This window comes from Nilaparvata lugens, chromosome 2, assembly GCF_014356525.2.
Source record: "Nilaparvata lugens isolate BPH chromosome 2, ASM1435652v1, whole genome shotgun sequence".
Lineage (NCBI taxonomy): Eukaryota > Metazoa > Arthropoda > Insecta > Hemiptera > Delphacidae > Nilaparvata > Nilaparvata lugens.
The window spans coordinates 5,902,258-5,925,229 of NC_052505.1; the positions used below are offsets into that span (position 1 = coordinate 5,902,258).

General features: G+C 35.6%; 1 protein-coding gene across 2 annotated transcripts in view; it reads left to right on the forward strand.

The window, feature by feature from the left end:
* LOC111051767 (nicastrin-like) overlaps positions 1-22,972 on the forward strand; it is a 37,183-nt gene that overhangs the window by 10,784 nt on the left and 3,427 nt on the right. Inside the window, exons 4-12 of one of the 2 annotated variants that reach the window (XM_039420399.1) lie at positions 630-867; positions 2,871-3,018; positions 5,200-5,421; positions 7,957-8,159; positions 10,188-10,366; positions 12,295-12,478; positions 16,755-16,973; positions 19,199-19,301; positions 20,967-21,159. In XM_039420399.1, the coding sequence (XP_039276333.1) occupies positions 630-867; positions 2,871-3,018; positions 5,200-5,421; positions 7,957-8,159; positions 10,188-10,366; positions 12,295-12,478; positions 16,755-16,973; positions 19,199-19,301; positions 20,967-21,159 (1,689 nt within the window). Of the gene's footprint in view, positions 1-629; positions 868-2,870; positions 3,019-5,199; positions 5,422-6,515; positions 6,738-7,956; positions 8,160-10,187; positions 10,367-12,294; positions 12,479-16,754; positions 16,974-19,198; positions 19,302-20,966; positions 21,160-22,972 lie in introns of both variants that reach the window. The other variant, XM_039420398.1, reaches the window with a different exon arrangement.

Below are 22,972 nucleotides of genomic sequence, written 5' to 3' on the forward strand. Positions count from 1 at the left end.
TTGAGCATTTTCATCATATGTTAGGACGATCCAGTCGGGGGTCCAGACTAAACGTCTGGCTAAACGGATATGGCGAGCGAAGCGAGCCTGACGGCTAGTAATATAATATTCCCAGGATTGAAGTAGCAGTGCCCAATAAATTTTTCCGCGATAAATGCATTTAAATTTTCAACTTGGTGCCAACCTAACAAAGTCAACTCAACTTAATGCCAACCTGACAAAATTATTAATTTAGTCGCCAGTTAACAACTGTTTCGAAGAGGTACTCTATCTAGATTATAGTTCTATAGTAACATATGATATGGAAATTTCAATTATAATTAACAGATTGGGAGAAGAAGAATATACATGCTAAAAGACGAACTTTAAACCCTTAAAAACAACCCTTAGAGTTAAAATATGGCCAAAAGATTTCTTAGTGCGCCTCTAAAGGGCCAACTGAACATACCTACCAAATTTGGACGTTTTTGGTCCGGTAGATTTTTAGTTATGCGAGTGAGTGAGTGAGTGAGTGAGTGAGTGAGTGAGTGAGTGAGTGAGTCAGTCAGTCAGTCAGTCAGTCAGTCAGTCAGTCAGTGAGTGCCATTTCGCTTTTATATATATAGATTAATCTGATCTGTCCTCTCCAGAAATCTGATGCTAGAACTTCAAAGCTCGAAAGACATCAGTGGCATCCTATTGGCTATAAATGGCACCAATGATAGGCCGGACTCTTTCTCGCCGGATGACACCTGTCCGAACAGATACTCAGGTGAAGGCACCTGCTCAGCTGACTGGAATCCAGTGGGAACCTCACTGTTGCTCGTCGACTGGGGCAAGCCCATGTTTGTCGTTAAAGATCCAGTTGTCATCGAGAAAATTCACCAGGTAAATCTCATCGAATTGCATGTTCTAAATCAAATGTTTTAAACTACTCATATGATTGTTAGGCTTCCGAAATCAAAGTGTACGTTCCAGAGGTGTTTTCTTTTTCTTCTTCCGAAATTTTATAACTCACTCCCACCTCCCACCTGATTCAACAAGAATAAATTCTGAACCCATAGGGGATCAGAAGCAAATCAGAAGTTCGAACACTAGCGCTTCCGTGTAGAAAGTAATTGTGTGGAGATCAGATAGATGATAGAGGCAGAGCGCCTAATTTTGAATTTGAAAATAATCTTATTTTGAATGAATTTGTTTGATTTTTTTGACATGAGCACTTCCATGAAGAGATATAAACTTATTTTTGGGAAAATTTTGCCATCAGGTTCGCGTAAGTTGATTCTTCAGCCAACTTCAGTTCCCCTATAAGCACTACATTGAAAAAATAAGCTTTGGCTATGCTTCATACGTCAGTTGAGTCAGAAAGTTTCTTCAAGGTTTTAAGTTGATAAGCTTCCATATATATTCATTGATCTAATAATTTCTAAAATAATTCATTAATTTTTGGCATTGTAATACGTTTTTTCGTCATTGTTATGGCTATTTCCACTTTATAATGTTTCAGCTTATTGTAATGTTATTTAGGCCCGGTTTTTAGGACACTTATTTATTTTTTAATACAATTACAAATCATATGAATATGATCAGGAAAGAACAACAGGTATAGCCGAAAACAATTATGTTCCCAAATTTTAATATATAATAATACTAGCCGTCAGGCTCGCTTCGCTCGCCATATCGACTGGATCGTCCAAGAATGAGACTAGCAGGCTCGCTTCGCTCGCCTGCATTTTTCATTTGAGCATTTTTATCATATGTTGGGACGATCCAGTCGGGGGTCCAGACTAAACGTTTGGCTAAACGTATATGGCGAGCGAAGCGAGCCTGACGGCTAGTAATATAATATTCCCAGGCATAGCTCTGATTGAAGTAGCAGTGCCCAATCAATTTTTCCGCGATAAATGCATTTCAATCTTCAACTTGGTGCCAACCTAACAAAGTCAACTCAACTTAATGCCAACCTGACAAAATTATTAATTTAGTTGCCAGTTAACAACTGTTTCGAAGAGGTACTCTCTCTAGATTATAGTTCTATATTAACCTATGGTATGGCCTTTTTTCAATTATAATTAAGAGAATAATAATAATAATAATAATAATAAATCATTTTATTTGTACACGGTAAAACCATACAAATGAGTTGAGTATAAGAAATTCTAACAATGACTAAATTAAACAACATGAAAAAAATGTTTGGCAGCAGATCAAACTAATAACAAGATTCAATTATAAATCTGTATACAACCACGCACAATGGAAGTACCTACATTACAATCAATAAACAGTATTACTATGAATTGCTAACATTCAACAAGCTCAAATCAGAAGGTACAAGGTAATTCCTAATCAATAATATAAATAGATTCAACATATTCAAACAACTCAGTAACTTAAATACATTCATCAAGATCAGCAAATCCAATAAATTTAATACATTCAACAAATCCACTTAACTCAAAAAAGAGATTAAGAGAATAAGTAGAATATACATGCTAAAAGACGAACTTAAACCCTGAAAAACCTCCCTTAGAGTTGAAATATTGCCAAAAAATTTCTTAGTGTGCCTCTAAAGGGCCAACAGAACATACCTACCAAATTTGAACGTTTTTGGTCCGGTAGATTTTTAGTTATGCGAGTGAGTGAGTGAGTGAGTCAGTCAGTCAGTCAGTGAGTGAGTGCCATTTCGCTTTTATATATATAAATGTCCATAAAAATAGGTTATGATCATTAAACCTACAGATTGTATGGTACACTAGATTTAATAACTGTGTCCTAGAAACCGGACCTTAGTGTAATAGAATTGAATTCAAATTATATTCAAGCTATCTTTCAGTCAGTCTTGAATCGACCTGTACTGTCAATTACTAACAGTGGTCCCTTGTTTCCAGTGCTTTCTGAAGTTCAATCAGCCATTTGATGATAGCCAGATGCATAAATCTCTGTGCTCACTGCAAATGAAGAGTCATATGCATGCAGCTGTGGACACTGCCACCTGTATACGACGAAGCAACTCTATCACTTTTGTCTTCAATCCATGTAAGTGTACGTGAGGTCCACGTTATAATGACAGTATTTAATCAACTTTGGTTTAGCTATCCTTGTCTATCATTCGACAAAGTCGGTAGTACTATACTTTTCTAGGTCCACAACGATGCCAGTTATGTTTTTGACAGTGTTGAAATAGAATTAATTAATGAAGAGAATCGGCATCGCTATTCTTCTATCTTTATCCACTGTCATTATAACGTGGACCTCACTATACCTCCGTAAACTAAGCCGTAGCGCATTCGTGTGACGTCAGCAAAGGTAGGGCTCCTACATCGATAAAAATTCGTTGATTTCAGCTGATCTATATCAGCTAGTGTTTCTATTGGTGTAGGATCCCTACCTGTGCTGACGTCACACCAATGCCTTCTATAGACGTTAGCTGATACAGGTTTATTGATATAATATTAACTGTTTATTCTCGTTTACAATAATCAATTAGTTTTTATCAAGCAATAAATAATATTTTTAATAATTTCATAATGAATTTACATAATCAAGATGAAATATTTTGTTAATTAATTATTAATTCCACATTGTTAAAAGACGATCTGGAAACAGAGCAAAGCGAGAAAGAGATAGCGCTATCCGCTTTGTTGAATGAAAGACAAGGATAACAATACCATTGCTAATGTAAAACACTGCCATTATAACGTGGACCTCATTATAGCCTACTTGTAATCGTATGTGAACATAAAATTATTTATTTTATCCTACTTAATTGTTTCATTTACACATGCACAAAATCAAAACAATGATTGGGATATAAAAAACAGAATTAATCCGAAACTATTTAGATAGTTGATGAGTCAGTCTGAATGAGATTATGGTACCAATTCGTATAATTTCACAAAAATTAGCCAAAATATAAACGCTGAAATTTTTTTCTTGTCAACATATTGTAATAATAATAATATCGAGTGACCTGGTTGGCTCAGGTCTGGTGTCAGAGTTTTCAGGTCTCAACTGATCATATTGTAAATAAATGTATATATATAATGGTTAGTTTAAAAAGGATATAATAGATTTGCTAACTATCTTCCCTCCTTGGATTTGTCAGTTGATCAGTATTGCTTAACAATAACTAAATTATATTGACTTTAACAGATTAATGCCCGGTTGCATAGTCGTTACTTAAAATCAAACATAGCTATGTGAGGCATAGTTTAAAATCACTGACATAAATGGTTGGTCGTTGCACAGTCGTTTGCCGAGGCCCATTTAGCTATATCTCGAATTAGCATCACACATAAGTCACACTGCAGCTCTATTCACTTTTTCCGTACATGCTTCTATCTAACCAATGTTTTGGCATCGGGAAAAGTTTCAATAAGACATCACTGTGAACAGAGCTAAAAGACCTCACATAAAATTGATAAACAATATGGCGACTCTTGGCTTTTGGCGAGATTTCTCACCATATTTAGCGATTTAGAGGTTATAAATAACTTGAAAAACGGTGTTTTTTTTAAATTATTTATCAGCCCGGGAAACGAACCCAGTTCCTCCTAATTGCCGGTCAGGAATGCTTAGCCTTACACCAAACTGCCAATCTCTGGATAGCAGCGCTTATTTTATACGAAGCCATATTTCCCGGGCTGACAAATAATTTTTGAATAGTAGCGCTCATCGAATTTCCATCTAGCTGTTTACCCTGTTGTCAATATTTGCAGTAGCAGAATCTTCGGGCACAGTATACATACAGTATGGAAACTTGGCTAGTACCCTGACGCTAAAATCCGCCATCTTGTTAGGAAGCGCCGCATTGTAATAGTATTGATGGTAGGTTCGGATCACTTTAATGATCCGGATCAATTGATCTCATTCACTGCCACGAGCCAATCAGAAGACCAGGATTGGAACTTCCCAAGGTCACGTGACGTGTTTAGTATTGGCGTCATGTAAAAAGCATTGGTTAGATAGGCGATTGATTACAAGTTTCCATTCTGTACCTATTCTGTGCTTCGGGGTGAATTACAACATTTAATTTGGATTTTCGATTAATAATAATTGATAATTCCTTAGCATTTGAATGATTGTAGTATCTCAGTAATTTCAATCTCTATTAAATTTGATTTTGTATGTACTGTATAAATATAGCCTATATTATATTTTAATCAGACACTATTTGATTTAATTGATTTTTTTTAATAAAACACTATTTGATTCTAGTGAGCTACTGTGATGGAATGGGTGACAAGAATATCATCTCCACATTGGAGCCGATAAAAAAGCCAGAAAACCGGTCAATTCTATTGTTTTCGACCAGACTCGACACTGCCTCCATGTTTGATGGCGTAATGCTTGGTGCAATGTCGACCATGACGGGGCTTGTCACCTTTTTGGCAACTGCCAAACTGCTCAGCTCCATTCTACCTGCTAATAGCTCCTTAGGTGAGAAATATTCAATCAATCAATAAAGACTCACACCTGCGCACAGGGTTTCTTTGCAGGTGTAGATTCTTATATATATATATATATATATATATATATATATATATTATATATATATATATATAATATATATATATATATAATATATATATATATAATATATATATATATATATATTTTTTTTTGTCTTGAAAGTGTTGTATATTTTTGAGAATCAATAAACTTGAATTCGAATTTGAATTTGAGCCTGGTTTTCATTAGTAGAGTTAGTGGTAGAGTTCCCTGGGCAAGTACTAACTCTTGTCAACTCTCCCAATGAAAACGTTCATGGTAGAGTACTAGTTTCTAGTGGAGTAGAGTGGGATAGCACCGTGGGATAGTACTCTACAACTTGCCTTCCCCCACCACCGTTTCACACTCTACTCTACCAATACTATGCTAATGAAAACAGTCTCGAGCTAGTAGAGTAGAGTTATCACGTATGCTATCAAGTTTAAGAAGTATTGTTATTTATAAAAAAGTTTTAATAAGTGTTGTAAGTGTTAATTTATTTAAAAGTATGGACATATTGAGGTTAGTTCTGTTCACTAGACAACACACTTTACCTACTATTCTCAATTGTAGTGAAAACAGTTACTCGATCAAGTAAGTAGAGTAGAGTTAGCTCGGTAGAGTTAGTATGCCAGTTACTCGACCACTAACTCTACTAGTGAAAACCAGGCTCTATTCTTATTTATATTTCTTATGAACAGTTAGGTACAATAATTATTCTATAAGTTTCTATGGTTTTGTCACCGTAACTACAGCTGCTGGAGTGAGGTCCACATTTTAATAGCAGTAGAGAAAGATAGGAGAAGAGCGTTGCCGATTCTCTGCCTTGCCGCTGTCTTCTATAGAATATAGCTGATACCGGTATATCTGATGAAATAATAATTGATAATTCCTTAGCATTTGAATGATTGTAGTATCTCAGTAATTTCAATCTCTATAATTTGATTTTGTATGTACTGTATAAATATAGCCTATATTATATTTTAATCAGACACTATTTGATTAAATTGATTTTTTTTTAATAAAACACTATTTGATTCTAGTGAGCTACTGTGATGGAATGGGTGACAAGAATATCATCTCCACCTTGGAGCCGATAAAAAAGCCAGAAAACCGGTCAATTCTACTGTTTTCGACCAGACTCGACACAGCCTCCATGTTTGATGGCGTAATGCTCGGTGCAATGTCGACCATGACGGGGCTTGTCACCTTTTTGGCAACTGCCAAACTGCTCAGCTCTATTCTACCTGCTAATAGCTCCTTAGGTGAGAAATATTCAATCAATCAATAAAGCCTGGTTTTCATTAGTAGAGTTAGTGGTAGAGTTCCCTGGGCAAGTACTAATTATCTTGTGAACTCTCCCAATGGAAACGTTCATGGTAGAGTACTAGATTTAGTAGAGTAAAGTGGAATAGTACTCTACCACTTGCCTTCCCCCACCACCGCTTCTCACTCTACTCTACCAATACTATGCTAATGAAAACAGTCTCGAGATAGTAGAATAGAGTTATCACGTAGGCTATCAAATTTAAGAAGTATTGTTATTTATAAAAAAGTATATTGCAAATATTGAAGAAAAGTAGAGAAGACTGGTCTAGCCATCTACTTCGAATTCCAGCAAATAGACTTCCAATTCAAGCTTGGCACTACAAACCCGATGGGAGAAAAGGCGTCGGACGACCAATGGAGAAAGGGATGCCGGAACAGGCCAACAGAGCCTAATCCTTGAATGACGATGATGATGATAAAAAAGTATTAATTTATTAAAGTGTTAATAAGTGTTGATTTATTTAAAAGTATTGAAATATTTTAAAGTGTTATGATTCTGTATTCATATTTTAGTATTTCTAATCAAATCAAATTTATTCTCCAATTAACGACATTTATTCATTTATTTATTCAAAATGGAGGCAACGGGTTTCCCAAATATTTCTCCTCTACAATACAAATTTTACAGATACAAATTATAAGAAAATGATTAAAATAATACGAACATTATTAAGTATTGAGTAATATAGAATTTTGAGTAAGGATGTGATCACATTGAATCCGTGCAAGTGCAAGCTTCGTTATGCTGTAGAGAGCAACAAAATCTGTAAAGAGCAATATGAACATCCACACTGAACGCTTGCACTTGATGGTTGCGTTCAGTGTGAGCAGCTACATGCAAGTCTCAACGTGTTTCAATGGTACTTTCCTGATCTGGTTTTCCGACAAGTGTTCGGGTTTCCCATTTCGTTTGGAACCGAAGCTATAAAATTAATGGGAATGATAGGATAGCAGAGTTGCCAATTTTCTGTTACCACCGCCTTCTATAGTACATAGCTGTGACTTATGTTAATCGGATATATCTGACATAATATTAATTGTTGACATTACATTCACATTTGACGTGCACTTGCACATATACGTATCCAATGTGGCTACACCCTAATTATTGTAAATATTTTGATGTAATAAAGATTGATTTGGTTTGTTTTGCAGAACGAAATGTGATGTTTGCCATGTTCAATGGAGAAATGTACGACTACATCGGCAGTGGGAGGACAGTGTATGATATTATGCAGAAAACATTTCCAAAGGAGTCGAATCCCATTAACTTTGAGCATATTGGTCTGATGGTCGATGTCAGTCAAATGAGCAAATCTCCAAAACTGTTCTGCCACACGAAGCGAATGAACAATGACGTAAGTTTACTTTAATCTATACCATTCATTGAAGAAATAATAATATCCTATAAATAAAAAATATAAAATAAATAAAAGATCAATGTTTAATTCCCAAAAAAACTAAAACTACAACATCAATTACACTAAATATTAGATAACTACAATATTACATACAATAGTTAGTTACAAAAAATTCTTTTTCCTACAGATACCTTGAAAAGTGACCATTTCTGCACTGGTTGCAGGCCGCAAAGAATCACTTTTCCGCACTAGTGCGCAAAGTGAGTACTTTGCGTACTCCAGATTTGCAGTATGACAATGCAAAATAGTTGGAAGGTTAATGGAGCACCAGTGCAGCAAAATCAAAATTAAGTTGGTAACTGCACTCATAGTGAGGCCCACGTTATAATGGCAGTGGAGAACAGCGTTGCCTTGCCATTATGTGCCTTGATTATAGTCATTTCAATGCTTGCATAACATAAACCCCCTTCAAGCAGGAAGATGAATTTTCAATTGAATTACTAATCATTATAATTCAATTTTAAATAAATTAAGGTTTTTTTTATCAATAATAAAATTACACAGAAAAACATTTGATGGATTTCAGGGAATTTTACCAATAATTACCCACTTTTCATATTCAATGGTAACTGTAGGAAAAATTTAATGTGAAATACGTGCGCAAAGTTCGTTGCTGCACTCAAGAAACCATTCCGCCCTCGCCTACGGCTCGGGCGTAAACGTTCCTTTCGATGCAGCAAACTGTCACTTTGCGCACTAGTTGCACAAATAACTATTAACGTGTCCTCTACTTTTTTAGTTTTTTCTGTGTGGAAATTGACCTACTCCACTATGGCGTACCATGTTCTAGAGTAGGTTTTGCTAGTTTTTTTGTGCGTATTATTAATTAGTTAGTGTTTAGTAAGTCATTAGGTGGTTAGTTGTTATTTGAAATAATGTTTTCTATGGTCTGTCTTCCTTTGCTCATCAACCAATTGTGTACTATTGTTTTGAACTTTCTAGGATGATTAATCTGTTTAAAGTTTGCAGGAAGTAGATTATATAATTTTGGTGCTAAATGATTGAAATGTCTCTGGTATAGTGCCTTCCTTGCAACACTGGTGATGAGAAGATTCCTGTATCTGGTGTTGTGGTTGTGGTTTCTGGTTTGAAATGTTGTTGGGTTCTTGTGTAATCCGCATAGTATCTCCTTGGAGTAAAGCTGTCTTTGATCCATCACGTCAAACTCATTGAATAGCTGGTCTGATGAATAGCGTGGAGGCTTCTGGTTGATGACCCTCATGATCAGCTTCTGTACCCTGAGGAGCGGTTCGATGTGCAAGAAGCTTGCACCTCCCCATCCCACAATCCCATACAGCATGAGGGACTGTGCTAGAGAGAAGTAGATATCTCTTGGACAACAAATAACACAAATAAGATGGAGATGTTTGTATACAATATTTATTTATTTGAGCAAATAGTCGGAAAAGAAAAAAACAGGTTATTGCGTTTCTCCGTAAATGCGGAACTTATAAACATAAAGAGAAATGCAAAACCGTCGACTTGAATCTTAGACCTCACTTCGCTCGTCAATTAAGTTTGAAAAGATGACTGTCCCATCTGAACTCCCCCCTACACACAGACGAATAATCCTAACGTATTAATTTTATTGTGTAGGTATCATGTAATTTTTGTTATTATTTTGGGAAATAAAACGTTTTTGATTTGATATCATTGGCGTAAGCGCACATTTGCCTTGACTTGTTTATAATGCTACCGGTATCTAACGAGGACCTCACTATATCATTAATAGAAACTTTAGCATTCAGAGTTGTGTTCATTAGAATTTATTTTGGGAAATAAAACGTTTTTGATTTGATATCATCGGCGTAAGCGCACATTTGCCTTGACTTGTTTATAATGCTACCGGTATCTAACGTTGACCTCACCATATATTGAAACTTTACCATTCATAGTTGTGTTCATTACAATTTACGCCTATTTAAATTCTATTTGACAGAGCGATTGGATATTTTCACTCCCCAGGTTGATCTGTTGACAAAAGAGTTCTGTAGAAGTTTGGAGATGGATGCTGTGAAACCAGTGACCGTTGCTTCTGAAGTTGATGACGAGCTGCCTCCCTCGTCGGTGCATCCATTCCTCAAGAGAGACAAGAACATTCCTGCCGTCGTGCTGGCCAATCACGGCAAGGAGTACATCAACAGGTGATTCAAATAATCACCTACTAAACCAGAATCAATATAAAAATATATGCCTGAGTAACCTCCATGAATTACAAATCATTCCATTTATAAACATTTTTAACAATACTGTGAGCTCTGCTCTATCATATTTAGTCTATTTATAAATAAAAATAGAAATCTAAGTACCTTTTTTTATTGTTTAACCTTCCGGTAGTCGTGCCCTACTCAATTACACGAGCAGTCGCGTGTTGTAATTTTACAACATCCTATTTTTTATGTGTTATGTACTCTGTTTACACTTACAGTCAAAACATATTAATTAATTGTTTAATTAATATTTCCATCTCATTGGATTATTTTACGCCTATGAACATTTGCATGATTACCTTTTCATAGCCCAATAAGATACACCAAGCAAAGCCAACAATTCTTTGTTATTGGCTTGTTTACATTCCCCATATTTATTTTATTTTCTTATTTTAATATATACAGTCTTTCCCCATCATACTTATGCACTGTCGCGACTAAATAGCACCTAAAGACTGAACCATTGCTCGGTTGATACTGCAACTCGGTGGAGTGATAGGAAGAAAGTTTTGGAATGCATAGGTGACTCATTCACTGACACCACCCCGTTAAATATTTTTGTGCAGCAAAAAACTGACACTGTTGTACTTTTTACAACAGCGCGACTGCCGGAAGGTTAATCACAACATGTTTTGGCTTCATGATGCCATTATCATTAGTTTCTTTACTCTGACATGTGATTGTAGGCATTGGTTTGTCAAGTCTAACTATTGAGTACAATTTATCATGAAGATTTTTATCTTTCCCCGTCCTTCATTAAAAATATAATTACTGGGATTCCCATAGTAGAAAATAACTTTCTACTGCATTTCAGTCAACATTCTAATGTATTCCATAATGATGCTAAGTGCCGGTTAAATTTTAATCGTGATTAATTTCACGAGAACCAATCAGAGAAGGCTTTTATCGAGAAGAAGGTTTGGCTCCGATTGACTCTAGTGAAATTAGTCACGATTCTTTATTGATTGATTACTCTCTATTGATTCATACAATAAGTACATCATCAAAATAATAGGGATGGAAAAATAATGTAACCTTGTGCTATTCCTCTCCCAAATTTAGATGAAGTTACACATAGTCCAAAATAGGTTAAGTCTTTTAGTTGTTCACTTCACAAAATTTTCAGTACTTAATTATTTTCACAAGGTAGATTTTAAAATTTACATGCTTCAAAACCAAACATAGAAGAAATTATGTCGATTAAAATTTAACCGGCTTTTGTGCAATCGGGCCTAAGAGCAATACAATTCCAAAAATTAGTTTCTTGTTCTGTTTAAGGCCACTTTACTTTTATTATGAAACTTGATGGAAATTATTAAGTTGCGTACAGACTTTTGCGCCATGAACACGTACTTTCCGCTACCCATCAGCTGATGCCAAGCTTGTTATATCTGTATCTCACCGTCTCTGTACAAGTCAGCTGTAATCAGTTGATGAAAAGCGAAATATTCATAACTTAATCCTTATAGATTCTATTAGATTGAACGGAACTTGACAAACACTTATGTTCATCATGTGTTTGATAAGTTATGTATAATCTAATAGAAATTGTAAGGATTACAAACATTTTGTTAATAACTTTGGTGTAAACGCAGCTTTAGAATTGGAACCGTTTTGGGCTTAAGTCTGTGATACTCTTCTGAAAGTTGAGTAATTCTGAATGATTGAAAAAATAAATTAATAGAATAGAATGACTGTCTTTATTTTAGACCTAGGAGGTCGAAGTTAGGGCGCAGTCGGCCCTCTCTTACACTTAACCCTAAATAGTATTCCACTGAATGCTGTATAATCTCACGATATATTGAATGGTTTTTAATTGGTCAACGTGATCTTTAATCCGAACTTTTCTTTCTAAATTCCAGGTATTACAATGGCCTCATGGACAATGCATCAAACATAGAATATCGTTACTACAATAGCAGTGCTATACCTGAGGAATCGGTGCAAGCTGTATTGGCGAAAATTTCCACATCACTTGCCAAATCTCTCTACGCATGGGTGACTCGCAAGAACTATACTGGACCTGAAGTTGTGAAGCCGGATATTGTAAGAGTTTTTTGAATAAATGACTATTTATTTAAATATATCTATGGAGAAACTTTTATGAAAAGGGAAAAAACTGATAAGAAAAGGGAGTTTACTCACATCTGCCAGATTTCAGTATAGCTGTAAATCTATGGAGAATCATTCATGAAAAGGGAGTGCCTCACATCTGCCAGATTTCAATTAGTCTGGTGCCTATTCCAGAAGAACTGAAACAAGTGGCAAGTTGTGCCGTTCAGTTTAAACATTCTTATTTTTGTATACACTAATTATTTAATATTTTAAATTGCTGAAAATCTATGGAGAAAGGGAGTGTCTCAGATTTTCTAGATTTCAGACGAACTGAAACAAGTGAGAAGATGTGCCGTTCAGTTTATACATTTTTATTTTTATATACACTAGTTATTTAATATTTTAAAACCTATGGAGAAACATATTTATGAAAAGGGAGTGCCTCACATCTGCCAGATTTCAATTTGTCAGGTGCCTATTCCAGAAGAACTGAAACAAGTGGCAAGTTGTGCCGTTCAGTTTATAAATTTTTATTTTTGTATACACTAGTTATTTAATATTTTAAATTGCTGAAAATCTATGGAGAAACATATTTATGAAATGGAATGCCTCACATCTGCCAGATTTCAATTAGTCTGGTGCTATTTCAGACGAACTGAAATAAGTTGGAAGTTGTGCCGTTCAGTTTAAACATTTTTATTTTTGTATACACTAGTTATTTAATATTTTAAATTGCTGAAAATCTATGGAGAAACATATTTATGAAAAGGGAGTGTCTCAGATTTTCCAGATTTCAATTTGTCTGGTGCCTATTTCAGACGAACTGAAACAAGTGAGAAGATGTGCCGTTCAGTTTATACATTTTTATTTTTATATACACTAGTTTTTTAAATAGTTGAGAATCTATGGAGAAACATATGAAAAGGGAGTGTCTCACATCTGCCAGATTTCAATTTGTCTGGTGCCTATTCCAGACGAACTGAAACAAGTGGGACATTGTGCCGTTCAGTTTATACATTTTTATTTTTATATACACTAGTTATCAAATATTTTAAATTGCTGAAAATCTATGGAGAAACATATTTATGAAAAGGGAGTGTCTCAGATCTGCCAGATTCAATTTGTCTGGTGCCTATTCCAGACGAACTGAAACAAGTGGGACATTGTGCCGTTCAGTTTATACATTTTTATTTTTATATACACTAGTTATTTAAATAGTTGAGAATCTATGGAGAAACATATGAAAAGGGAGTGCCTCACATCTGCCAGAATTCAATTTGTCTGGTGCCTATTCCAGACGAACTGAAACAAGTGGGACATTGTGCCGTTCAGTTTGTACATTTTCACAGCATTGTGTTTACGTTGCAGGCTAATACACAGGGAGTCTATAGTGAGGTCCATGTTATAATGGCAGCATTTGATTAACATTGGTGTTGCTATCCTTGTCTATCATACGTCAAAGCAGTAAGCGCTATCCTTTTCTAGCTCCGTAAATTTGCCAGATCGTTTTTGAATTCTATTATTTAATCAATGAAAATTATATTTTCTTGACGAATAAGATATAGTGATTAATTTAAACAAGATGAACAGTTGATATTACATACGATATACAGGTATCAGCTAGCATCCATAGTACTTTACTTTTGTTACTGACTTTATTTTGTTACAAAAGAAATGACTGACTGACTTATTTTGTTGATGCATAGGCATCTGGGGCTAAAGAGACTAAAGATTTGAGGAAAGAATAAGACTAGATATTTTTTGTGTAGTTGAGAAGTTGATATTGTGGTAATTATTCATATTGAATGAAAAAGACTAAGAAATATTGTCAAAAAACCACTGATTTATTGATAATTAGAAAGACCGGTTTCGGTTATTACACCACTGTCAATCTCTGATAAACTAAAACTAAATACAAGAGCAGCAGAATTTATACTAGTAGGCAAGTACTGCTATTGGTCGAGGGCATGAACATCTGCCATTGGCCTAGCTAGACAGTCTCCTCCCACTCCCACCGTTGAGTGGGAGGAATAGCAGTACTCGCCTACCAGTATAAATTCTGCTGCTCTTGTATTTAGTTTTAATTTATCAGAGATTGACAATGGTGTAATAACCGAAACCGGCCTTTCTAATTATCAATAAATCAGTGGTTTTTTGATAATTTCTTAGTCTTTTTCATTCAATAAGACTAGATATCGTAATAAAAAATTTTTATTCATAAATAGCCACAGTAACCCTTAGAAGTGGTGCCCTCGTAGCACCAGTAGACCGAAGTAGGAGGACTAACACTAGACGGAAAATTTCGGTCTGCCCCTGGCACTGGAAACAGTGCTGGTGACAGGCCGAGGACAGTGAGTGGTGCTATGATACTTTGCCACGCTAACTCAATGCTGATCATACTATCACTGCGGCCTGAATTTCAGAAGCAGCTCGCACGCGCTGGAGAGTTGCAAGTTCTGCAGGAGAGGCCTTTGGGCCTATATACTGCAGGGGTGGAAGGTGGATACAGGGGTCGGCTCCTGTATCCGGGAATTTTTGGGCTTCGGCCCCTCACACCTAAAAAATACATCGATAAGCTCTATTAACTGCTACAAGTCCCATATCTCTAAAAATTCCAGGAGCTCTGCCCCATCTATGCAAAGTTTGATTTTAGATTCCCAATTATCAGGCTTCAGATACAAATTAAACAAAAAAATTGAAGTGGAAAAGATTGAGCATAAAAATCTCTACAATTAATGTTCAGTAAAATTTTCACCTTGAATTGAAAATAAGCACGAAGTTCGAGAAAATATAATTGATTAATAAGTTTATTAAATTGCAAACGGTTGGCAACTGTTGATTCTATTAAATCATTCACTATGAAGAGATAGCAGACTTCGTGTGTCTGTAGCGTTATTGTCCTGTCACCAGCTGGTTTAGATCTTTGAATAGTAGACTTGAGATGCGCGTGAACACTAGCGTCAGTTGATCAATTTTTATAACGGCAAGGAAAGTTGTGTGAGTGCGCCACACCAGATTTTTTCTATTCTATTGTATTACAGCTGATATTCTGACATAATGGTTGAGTTCAAAGCCACTGATCGGTGAGTGAACGATGAGATCGGTGAGTGTAAGTTGAACGATGCATAGACTCACATGCAGCGCTAGATTATTTGGAATTGAAATCGGCCATTAAGGGGACAGCCTGGGAGATTATTACATACTAAAGATCTTGAAGATTTTTTGATCTATAATATTACAAAAATATATATATTATATAATATCTCGCGCTAAAATACCTCAATGGAACCTTTAATTTCAAGTAAGAGCTAGCATTGTGAAGGCATAGGTATTGTGCGTTTATACCTCTATAAGGTCTTTGGTCTTACTAATAAGAAAAAAAATACGTCATATCCGGTTCGTTCACTGATCAGTTGATCGTACTTTTCCACCGATGGAAAAGAACGTAAATAGAGTAGCTGAACGTAAACAGACATGGCTGAATACGAGGTTGTTTACAAATAATGGACTCAATTATAATGTATTTGGGAGCAGAGATATGCATGATTACATAAATTCAATAACATTTAAAATATTCTACAAAGCATTTAAAAACTACTCCAATCACCTGATGGTAGGAGTGGCCGTAGCCGAGTGGATCAGATGCTGGCTTTGTGATTCAGAGGCCCGGGTTCAAATCCCGGCCCGGGCAAGATATTTATCTCGGGCCACTCCCGTGTTTCGGATGGACACGCTAAGCCGTCGGTCCGGCTGCCTAAAAAGTAGTCGTTAGGTATGTCAGAGGCCTGAAATTGATCAGTTGCGACCTGAAAACTCTGACACCAGACCTGAGCCAGCCAGGTCACTCGATATTATTATTATTATTACCTGATGGTTTTCCATTTTAATTGATTACAATGAAAAGGTTAAGTTCTAGTTTTGTTTACAAAATATGATCAACAGGGGAAACATCTGTCAGTCATAACTCATGAGCAACCGTTCAGCCACAGAATACACACAAAATGGAAGGTATCAATCTAACCAAGATTTGAGTGCACCAAGACCACGACACATGACTGCATCATCTTGTTAGAAATTAAATCTACTGCTGTATTACAATGCTACACTTTCTTTCAAGATGGCAGATTATGGCGTCAAGATACTAGCCGACCCTCCATTCTGTGGTTCATCTGTGATCACTAATCTGTAATCAGGTTTTTACTGAACGTAAAAAAGCCCGATGGAATTGATTAGTGGCTTTGAACTCAACCAATGCCTTTTGTTTCAGATTGATGAGCTTCTGTACTGCTACCTGGAATCTAGGAATTGTAAAATATTCAAACAATCCGTGGCGCCTGAAGAGAAGCTAACTGCCGACCTGACACCCTTGTATGTTGGAGTGTACAAGTCTCCAAACACGATTACCAAGCTCACTGCACTCACGCATGTCTACTTTACTGGCAGAAACGTCAATATCTCCGAATCACACTGCAAGAGTTCGGATGATGTAAGTACGGTGACTCTACTTTTTACTTTCCTTGCCCTATTACCATAGGTAAGGAAAGTATTGCTTTCCGAAAAAAATTAAGGTACCCCAATTTCTAAATTTCTATACGTTTCAAGGTCCCCTGAGTCCAAAAAACTGGTTTTTGGGTATTGGTCTGTGTGTGTGTGTGTGTGTGTGTGTGTGTGTGTGTGTGTGTATGAGTGTATGTACGTCTGTGTACACGATATCTCATCTCCCAATTAACGGAATGACTTGAAATTTGGAACTTAAGGTCCTTTCACTATAAGGATCCGACACGAACAATTTCGATCGAATGCAATTCAAGATGGCGGCTAAAATGGCGAAAATGTTGTCAAAAACATGGTTTTTCGTGATTTTCTCGGAAACGGCTCCAACGATTTTGATCAAATTCATACCTAAAATAGTCATCGATAAGCTCTATCAACTGCCACAAGTCCCATATCTGTAAAAATTTCAGGAGCTCCGCCCAGCAATGCAGATAGATTCCCAATTATCAGGCTTCAGATACAATTGAAACAAAAAAAAAAAAACAAGTGGAGTAGATTGAGCATGAAAATCTCTACAATTATGGTGCCTCAACACGTTTTTTCAAATGAGGTTACCTAACCACTTTATATTATTGTTTTGTAATGGTTGTGTATTATTTATTATTGTAAATTGTAAAGTGTTGATGAAATGAAATGAACTGAAAATTAATGTTCAGTAACATTTTCACCTAAAATTGAAAATAAGCTTTAAATTCGAGAAAATGTGATTATTCAATTGCAAATTATTGTTGATTCTATTAAATCATTCACTATGAAGAGATAGCAGACCTCATGTGTGTCTCCAGCGTTATTGCCCTGTCACCAGCTGGCTCAAATCTTTGAATAGTAGACTTGTGATGCGCGGGAACACTAGCGTCAGGTGATCAATTTTCATAACGGCAAGGAAAGTTGTGTGTGTGTGCCACACCAGATTTTTAGTATACAATTTTGTAAAGTGTCATCCATTTTGAAAGAATAATGTAAACGTGTTCCAGTAGGTTTATCCCAATTTTGCTAAACATTAACATTATGCATTTCAAAAGAACAATACTATGATAGGTATGGAAAGTTATACAGGGTGAGTCATATGTATGGGAACCCTTCAATAAATTGGAGACTGTTATAGATATAATATCGTTACTTTCAGGATAAGTTATTGGTAAAATACTCTACCTTTTGACGTACAACTGAATTTCAACCCCTCATAAGGGGGTGACTTAGGGGTTGTAACTCGAATATTTCAAATGTAAACACCCATTGTGTGGTACATCACTTTAAAGTCTTTTTAAAACAAGAAAGATAACATCAATAAAAATGCTCTATGATACTTCTATCCCAAATGGCGGCTGATTGAAGTTTTAGTTTTGAAAGAAATAATTGATAAAGTTTCAGCCGCCATTTTGGATAAAAGTATCATAGAAAATTTTTATTGATGTCATCTTTCTCATTTTGAAAAGTCCTTTGAAATTATGTATCACAAAATCGGAGTTTACATTCAAAATATTTGATTTACAACCCACTCATTTCTTTAAAAACTAAAACTTTAATCAACCGCCATTTTGGATACAAGTATCATAGAACATTTTTTTACTTTCTTGTTTCAAAAAGGCCTTTAAAATGATGTACACAATAGGTGTTTACATTTAAAATATTCGAGTTAGAACCCCTAAGTCACCCCCTTATGAGGGGTTGAAATTCAGTTGTACGTCAAAAGGTAGATTATTCGACCAATACCTTATCCTGAAAGTTACAGAATTATATCTACAACAGTCCACAATTTATTGAAGGGTTCCCATACATTTATGACTCACACTGTATTTCAATATGCTTGAACATATAGAGAACCTATAGTGAGGTCCACGTTATAATGACAGTGGATGAAGATAGAAGAATAGCGATGCCGATTCTCTGCATTAATTAATTATTGTATTTCTTAACTGTCAAAAACATAATTGGCATCGTTGTGGACCTAGAAAAGAATAGTACCACCGGCTTTGTCGAATGATTGACAAGGATACCAAAACCAAAGTTGATCAAATACTGTCATTATAACATGGTCCTCACTATAGTATCCGTGTTGTATGTAGAGAATTCAAACATTAAAATTTCTTTACTTTTTTATATAACTTTCTAATCAGCAAGTTACTGTCCAATTAATGAAATACATTGATTTTTCAGGACTATTCGTATTACTGGATAAGTGGCCAATCAGGGAAAGGTGAATGCAAACAAACAACAGTACAACTTCTGAAAGCACTCAGCCCAGCTTTTGAAATTGAAGGTAACCACACTGAACATAAGTTATCAGCTTAACATATTAAGATGTTGACACGATATTAACATGATTAATAGCTTGAATAATGTGGCCAAAATATCATTTTGGTGGAACTCTCACGCGAAAATTGAAATTAATGTAGCAAAGGTAAGTTTTCAACTTTCAATTGAACCGTGAATGACAGTTGGCAGACTGCCCATACAATGTTTAGCATTGTTGAAAGCCCTATTCAGCTTTGTTGAAGCTAATGTTACATTGTGTTGAATATGTCTACCCAAACTCTAATCCATTTTATTTGTTTATTTGTGAATAGAATCAAAGGTCATAGAACGACAGGCTTGGCCCAAAGCTAATCTCCATTTCGATAAAGAATAATATGTGCCAAAAATCGGTTATATTTTAACTGTTCATATTCATTTACTTGTCATGAACAGTAATACATAATATATAGACAATAATTGTCATGCAATGCATTCAGAGACAAAAGAAATTACAAAATACAATAAAGACAACAAAAATACAATAAAATGACAAATACAGAATGAATGAATTAAATCCAATTTTCCATTATTTGAACTATCAAAATTAGAAGGAAGAGGAGTTTCTTCTTGGTCTGTGTTTTCTTATTTTATATTATTCTGATTCCATGAATGGAAATAAGACTGCAATATTTATTTATTTATTCATTCATTGTACAAAAGCTAAGTTATAAAATGTAAGCTGTAGTTTTCTATAAAGTGCGTGAAGTTTTTGGCTCAATATTTTCCAGTTTCATTCAAGATGTAGATTCAGAATTACTGTTCTAGATTTTGTTGATTTTAAATTTTAATAATATCTATTTGATTCAAAATTTGCTAAAGTCTGTGAGATATAAAGCTGCGTACACATATACGCGCCTCCAACACGCACCGAGTACGCTCCGCCCTCGTACCGCCCTCGTTCCTCCATCGCACCGCAGTCGCCCCACCCCCGCTCTGCAGTCGCACCCATCATGAACGTTACGGAAAATGTTAGCTCTTCTCGCGTTCCCCGGTCGATCCACTCTTGCTCGCCGGTCGATCATCAATCGCTCTGCTGGAGTGACGTTCGGTTGCGGAGCAGAGCGAAAGTCTGTACGCACTTTTAGTTAACATGAAGAGGAGAAACCCATTATTCTTCCACAGTTTGTAGCATAGACAGAGACGGACATCCTGCGCACAATTGGATGCGCCGTGTAATTTTGTTTCACGTTCTTGTGATGAAAACATCTCCGTAATCACACTAACCAATATACCTGCTGACCAGTAAACGACTTTAGAACAATGCCAGGCAATAGCTGGAGGGGGGGTGTTGCTTCGTCGCGTTACAACGCTCTCTCTCCCAGACTCAAAAGAAGGAGAATGCTGCTAGGTAGTGGGAGTGATTAGTGAAGGACAGAGCATCGTCCGTCTTCGAAAAGAGCCGTGTTAGAAGTAATTTCTCACGGACTTTAGTGTTTCTGAGCTTTGAAGAGTGTGAATTGTTTTTGAAAAAGTTAATGTGACATAACCTACATTTTGATTCGGACAGTATAGTATAAATTGGAAATGGGAGAGTTTTGGGCATGAGCCTGTTGTACCTCTCCTTATCTCAAGTATTTGTTTAAAATGTGATAAATGTGATAAAATATTTGAGGAATTATGTTTTTTGCAGGATACGATTGGACATCTCGAGAATATTCAACTTGGTCGGAGTCTGTTTGGCAAGAAATGAGTCTGAGGATGTTTCTGAAGCCGTCTCGTCAGCAAGAAATGGTCACTTTGGTGGTTGGACTTGTCACACTTGTGCTCTCTTTCATCGTAGTCTACTGGCTAAAATCTCAAGCTCATCTGCTCTTCCAAATTGAGTAAATATATTTAATTTTATATAAATTACAGACTTATTATTATTGTCGTTTACTGGCTGAAATCTCAAGCCCATGTGCTGTTTCAAATAGAGTAAAATATACCATACTTCATACAAATTATAGACTTACTAGCTTACCCGGCGAACTTCGTACCGCCAAAAAGTCAATGTATCTCATGTCACACTTGACTTTATTTGGTGAATCATAAAATTTATCTGACAATCAATATTTTTATTAACATCTCAATACGGACCCTATGTGCTTGAAATTACCGTTTTAATACCAGTAAACAATTTCATCACAAAGTGACGTGTTATTACAGCTGGTAAGTCATATGCTAAATCATATTATTATCACAACATGTTCTTTAATCTGATGATCTTCCGGTCTACGTTAGCTGCTCGGCCGACAATTTCGAAAACATAGGTCTGTAAAAGGATTAATATATAATTATTATTAGCCCCCCTATTAAATTTTCTGGTCAGAAACCATCCCTAATATTCACACAACATATTCCCAAAGTTTCATGCCGTTCTGTCAAGTAGTTTCCAAGTCTACAGGAACAAACTAACACATAAACAGACATTCATTTTTATATTATAGTGATTAATCCATAGAATAGAATGACTTCTTCATTTCCTGAGGTGGTGAAATTCTACTCATAAGTATAAAGCTGGGTTTAGACGCTCAAGCCATTTGCGCAATGGCTTGAGCGTGTAAACCCAGCTTAACGTTGCTCTGGCTCAAATTTCAAGCCCATCTTCTGTTTCAAATGGAGTAAATATTTAAATATTTATACAAATTACAAACTTATTAATATATAGAATAGAATGACTTCTTTATATCATGACTGGTGAAATTCTACTCATAAGATAACGTTTAAATTTAAAATTAAATTTGCTTTACTTTGATTTACTGGCTAAAATCGTAAGCTCATCTGCTGTTCAAATACAGTAAATATACATACTTATACAAATATAGACTTATTAATCTCTATATAGTATGACTTCTTATATTCCATGACGACCCAAAGTTCCAATCTATAATACAGTATTATAGAGGATGGATTGGCTTATTTACGTTTAGGACAGGAAATACACGATTGAGGCATTATCAAATCTGAACTACTGAACTGATAATTTGAAATTTTGCATAAGGTCTTGATTTACCGAGGATGGTTATAGGCTTATTTTAATTTGTATTAATCAATTTAATTTCAATTTTATAATTAAAACAAATTTATGCAATTTGTGATTTAAAGTTTATGCGGTAATAAAAGCCCAACCAAACAGTGCTTTAACCAAGTAACTCCATAGCACAATATTTGTAGTTTGAATCAAGGTTAGGGTTTGGAGACCAATTAAGCTCAGAGGTCATCTCCTGGCTGTGATTTGAGAAATCATGGTGGATTTGTCGTAATGCTGTAGGATGTATGAAACTTTTACGAATCTTATATGTTTTTCAAGTATCAAAACTAATATTAGAACGTAAAAAAATGTCAAATTCATATGAGGAATTCGACTATTCCCAATAATTGAATTATTATAACCGTTAATACTACCTCGATCGTTAATTCACACCTTCCCTCAGCCATGCCTATCATTCCTACCTTCTTTCACTTCTTTCCCTTTCACACATTTTCCCTCTCTGTTATACCTTACCTGCCTTTCACATGGGAAACCATAGTTGGCAAGGTATTTGAACGTCATTCAATTTGACGTTCGATAATGGCCGAATAACAAATAGATAACTCATAGACTCTAAGATTAGTAGCAAAACTAAACTAGAAATAAAAACCTGGACATACAGTTGT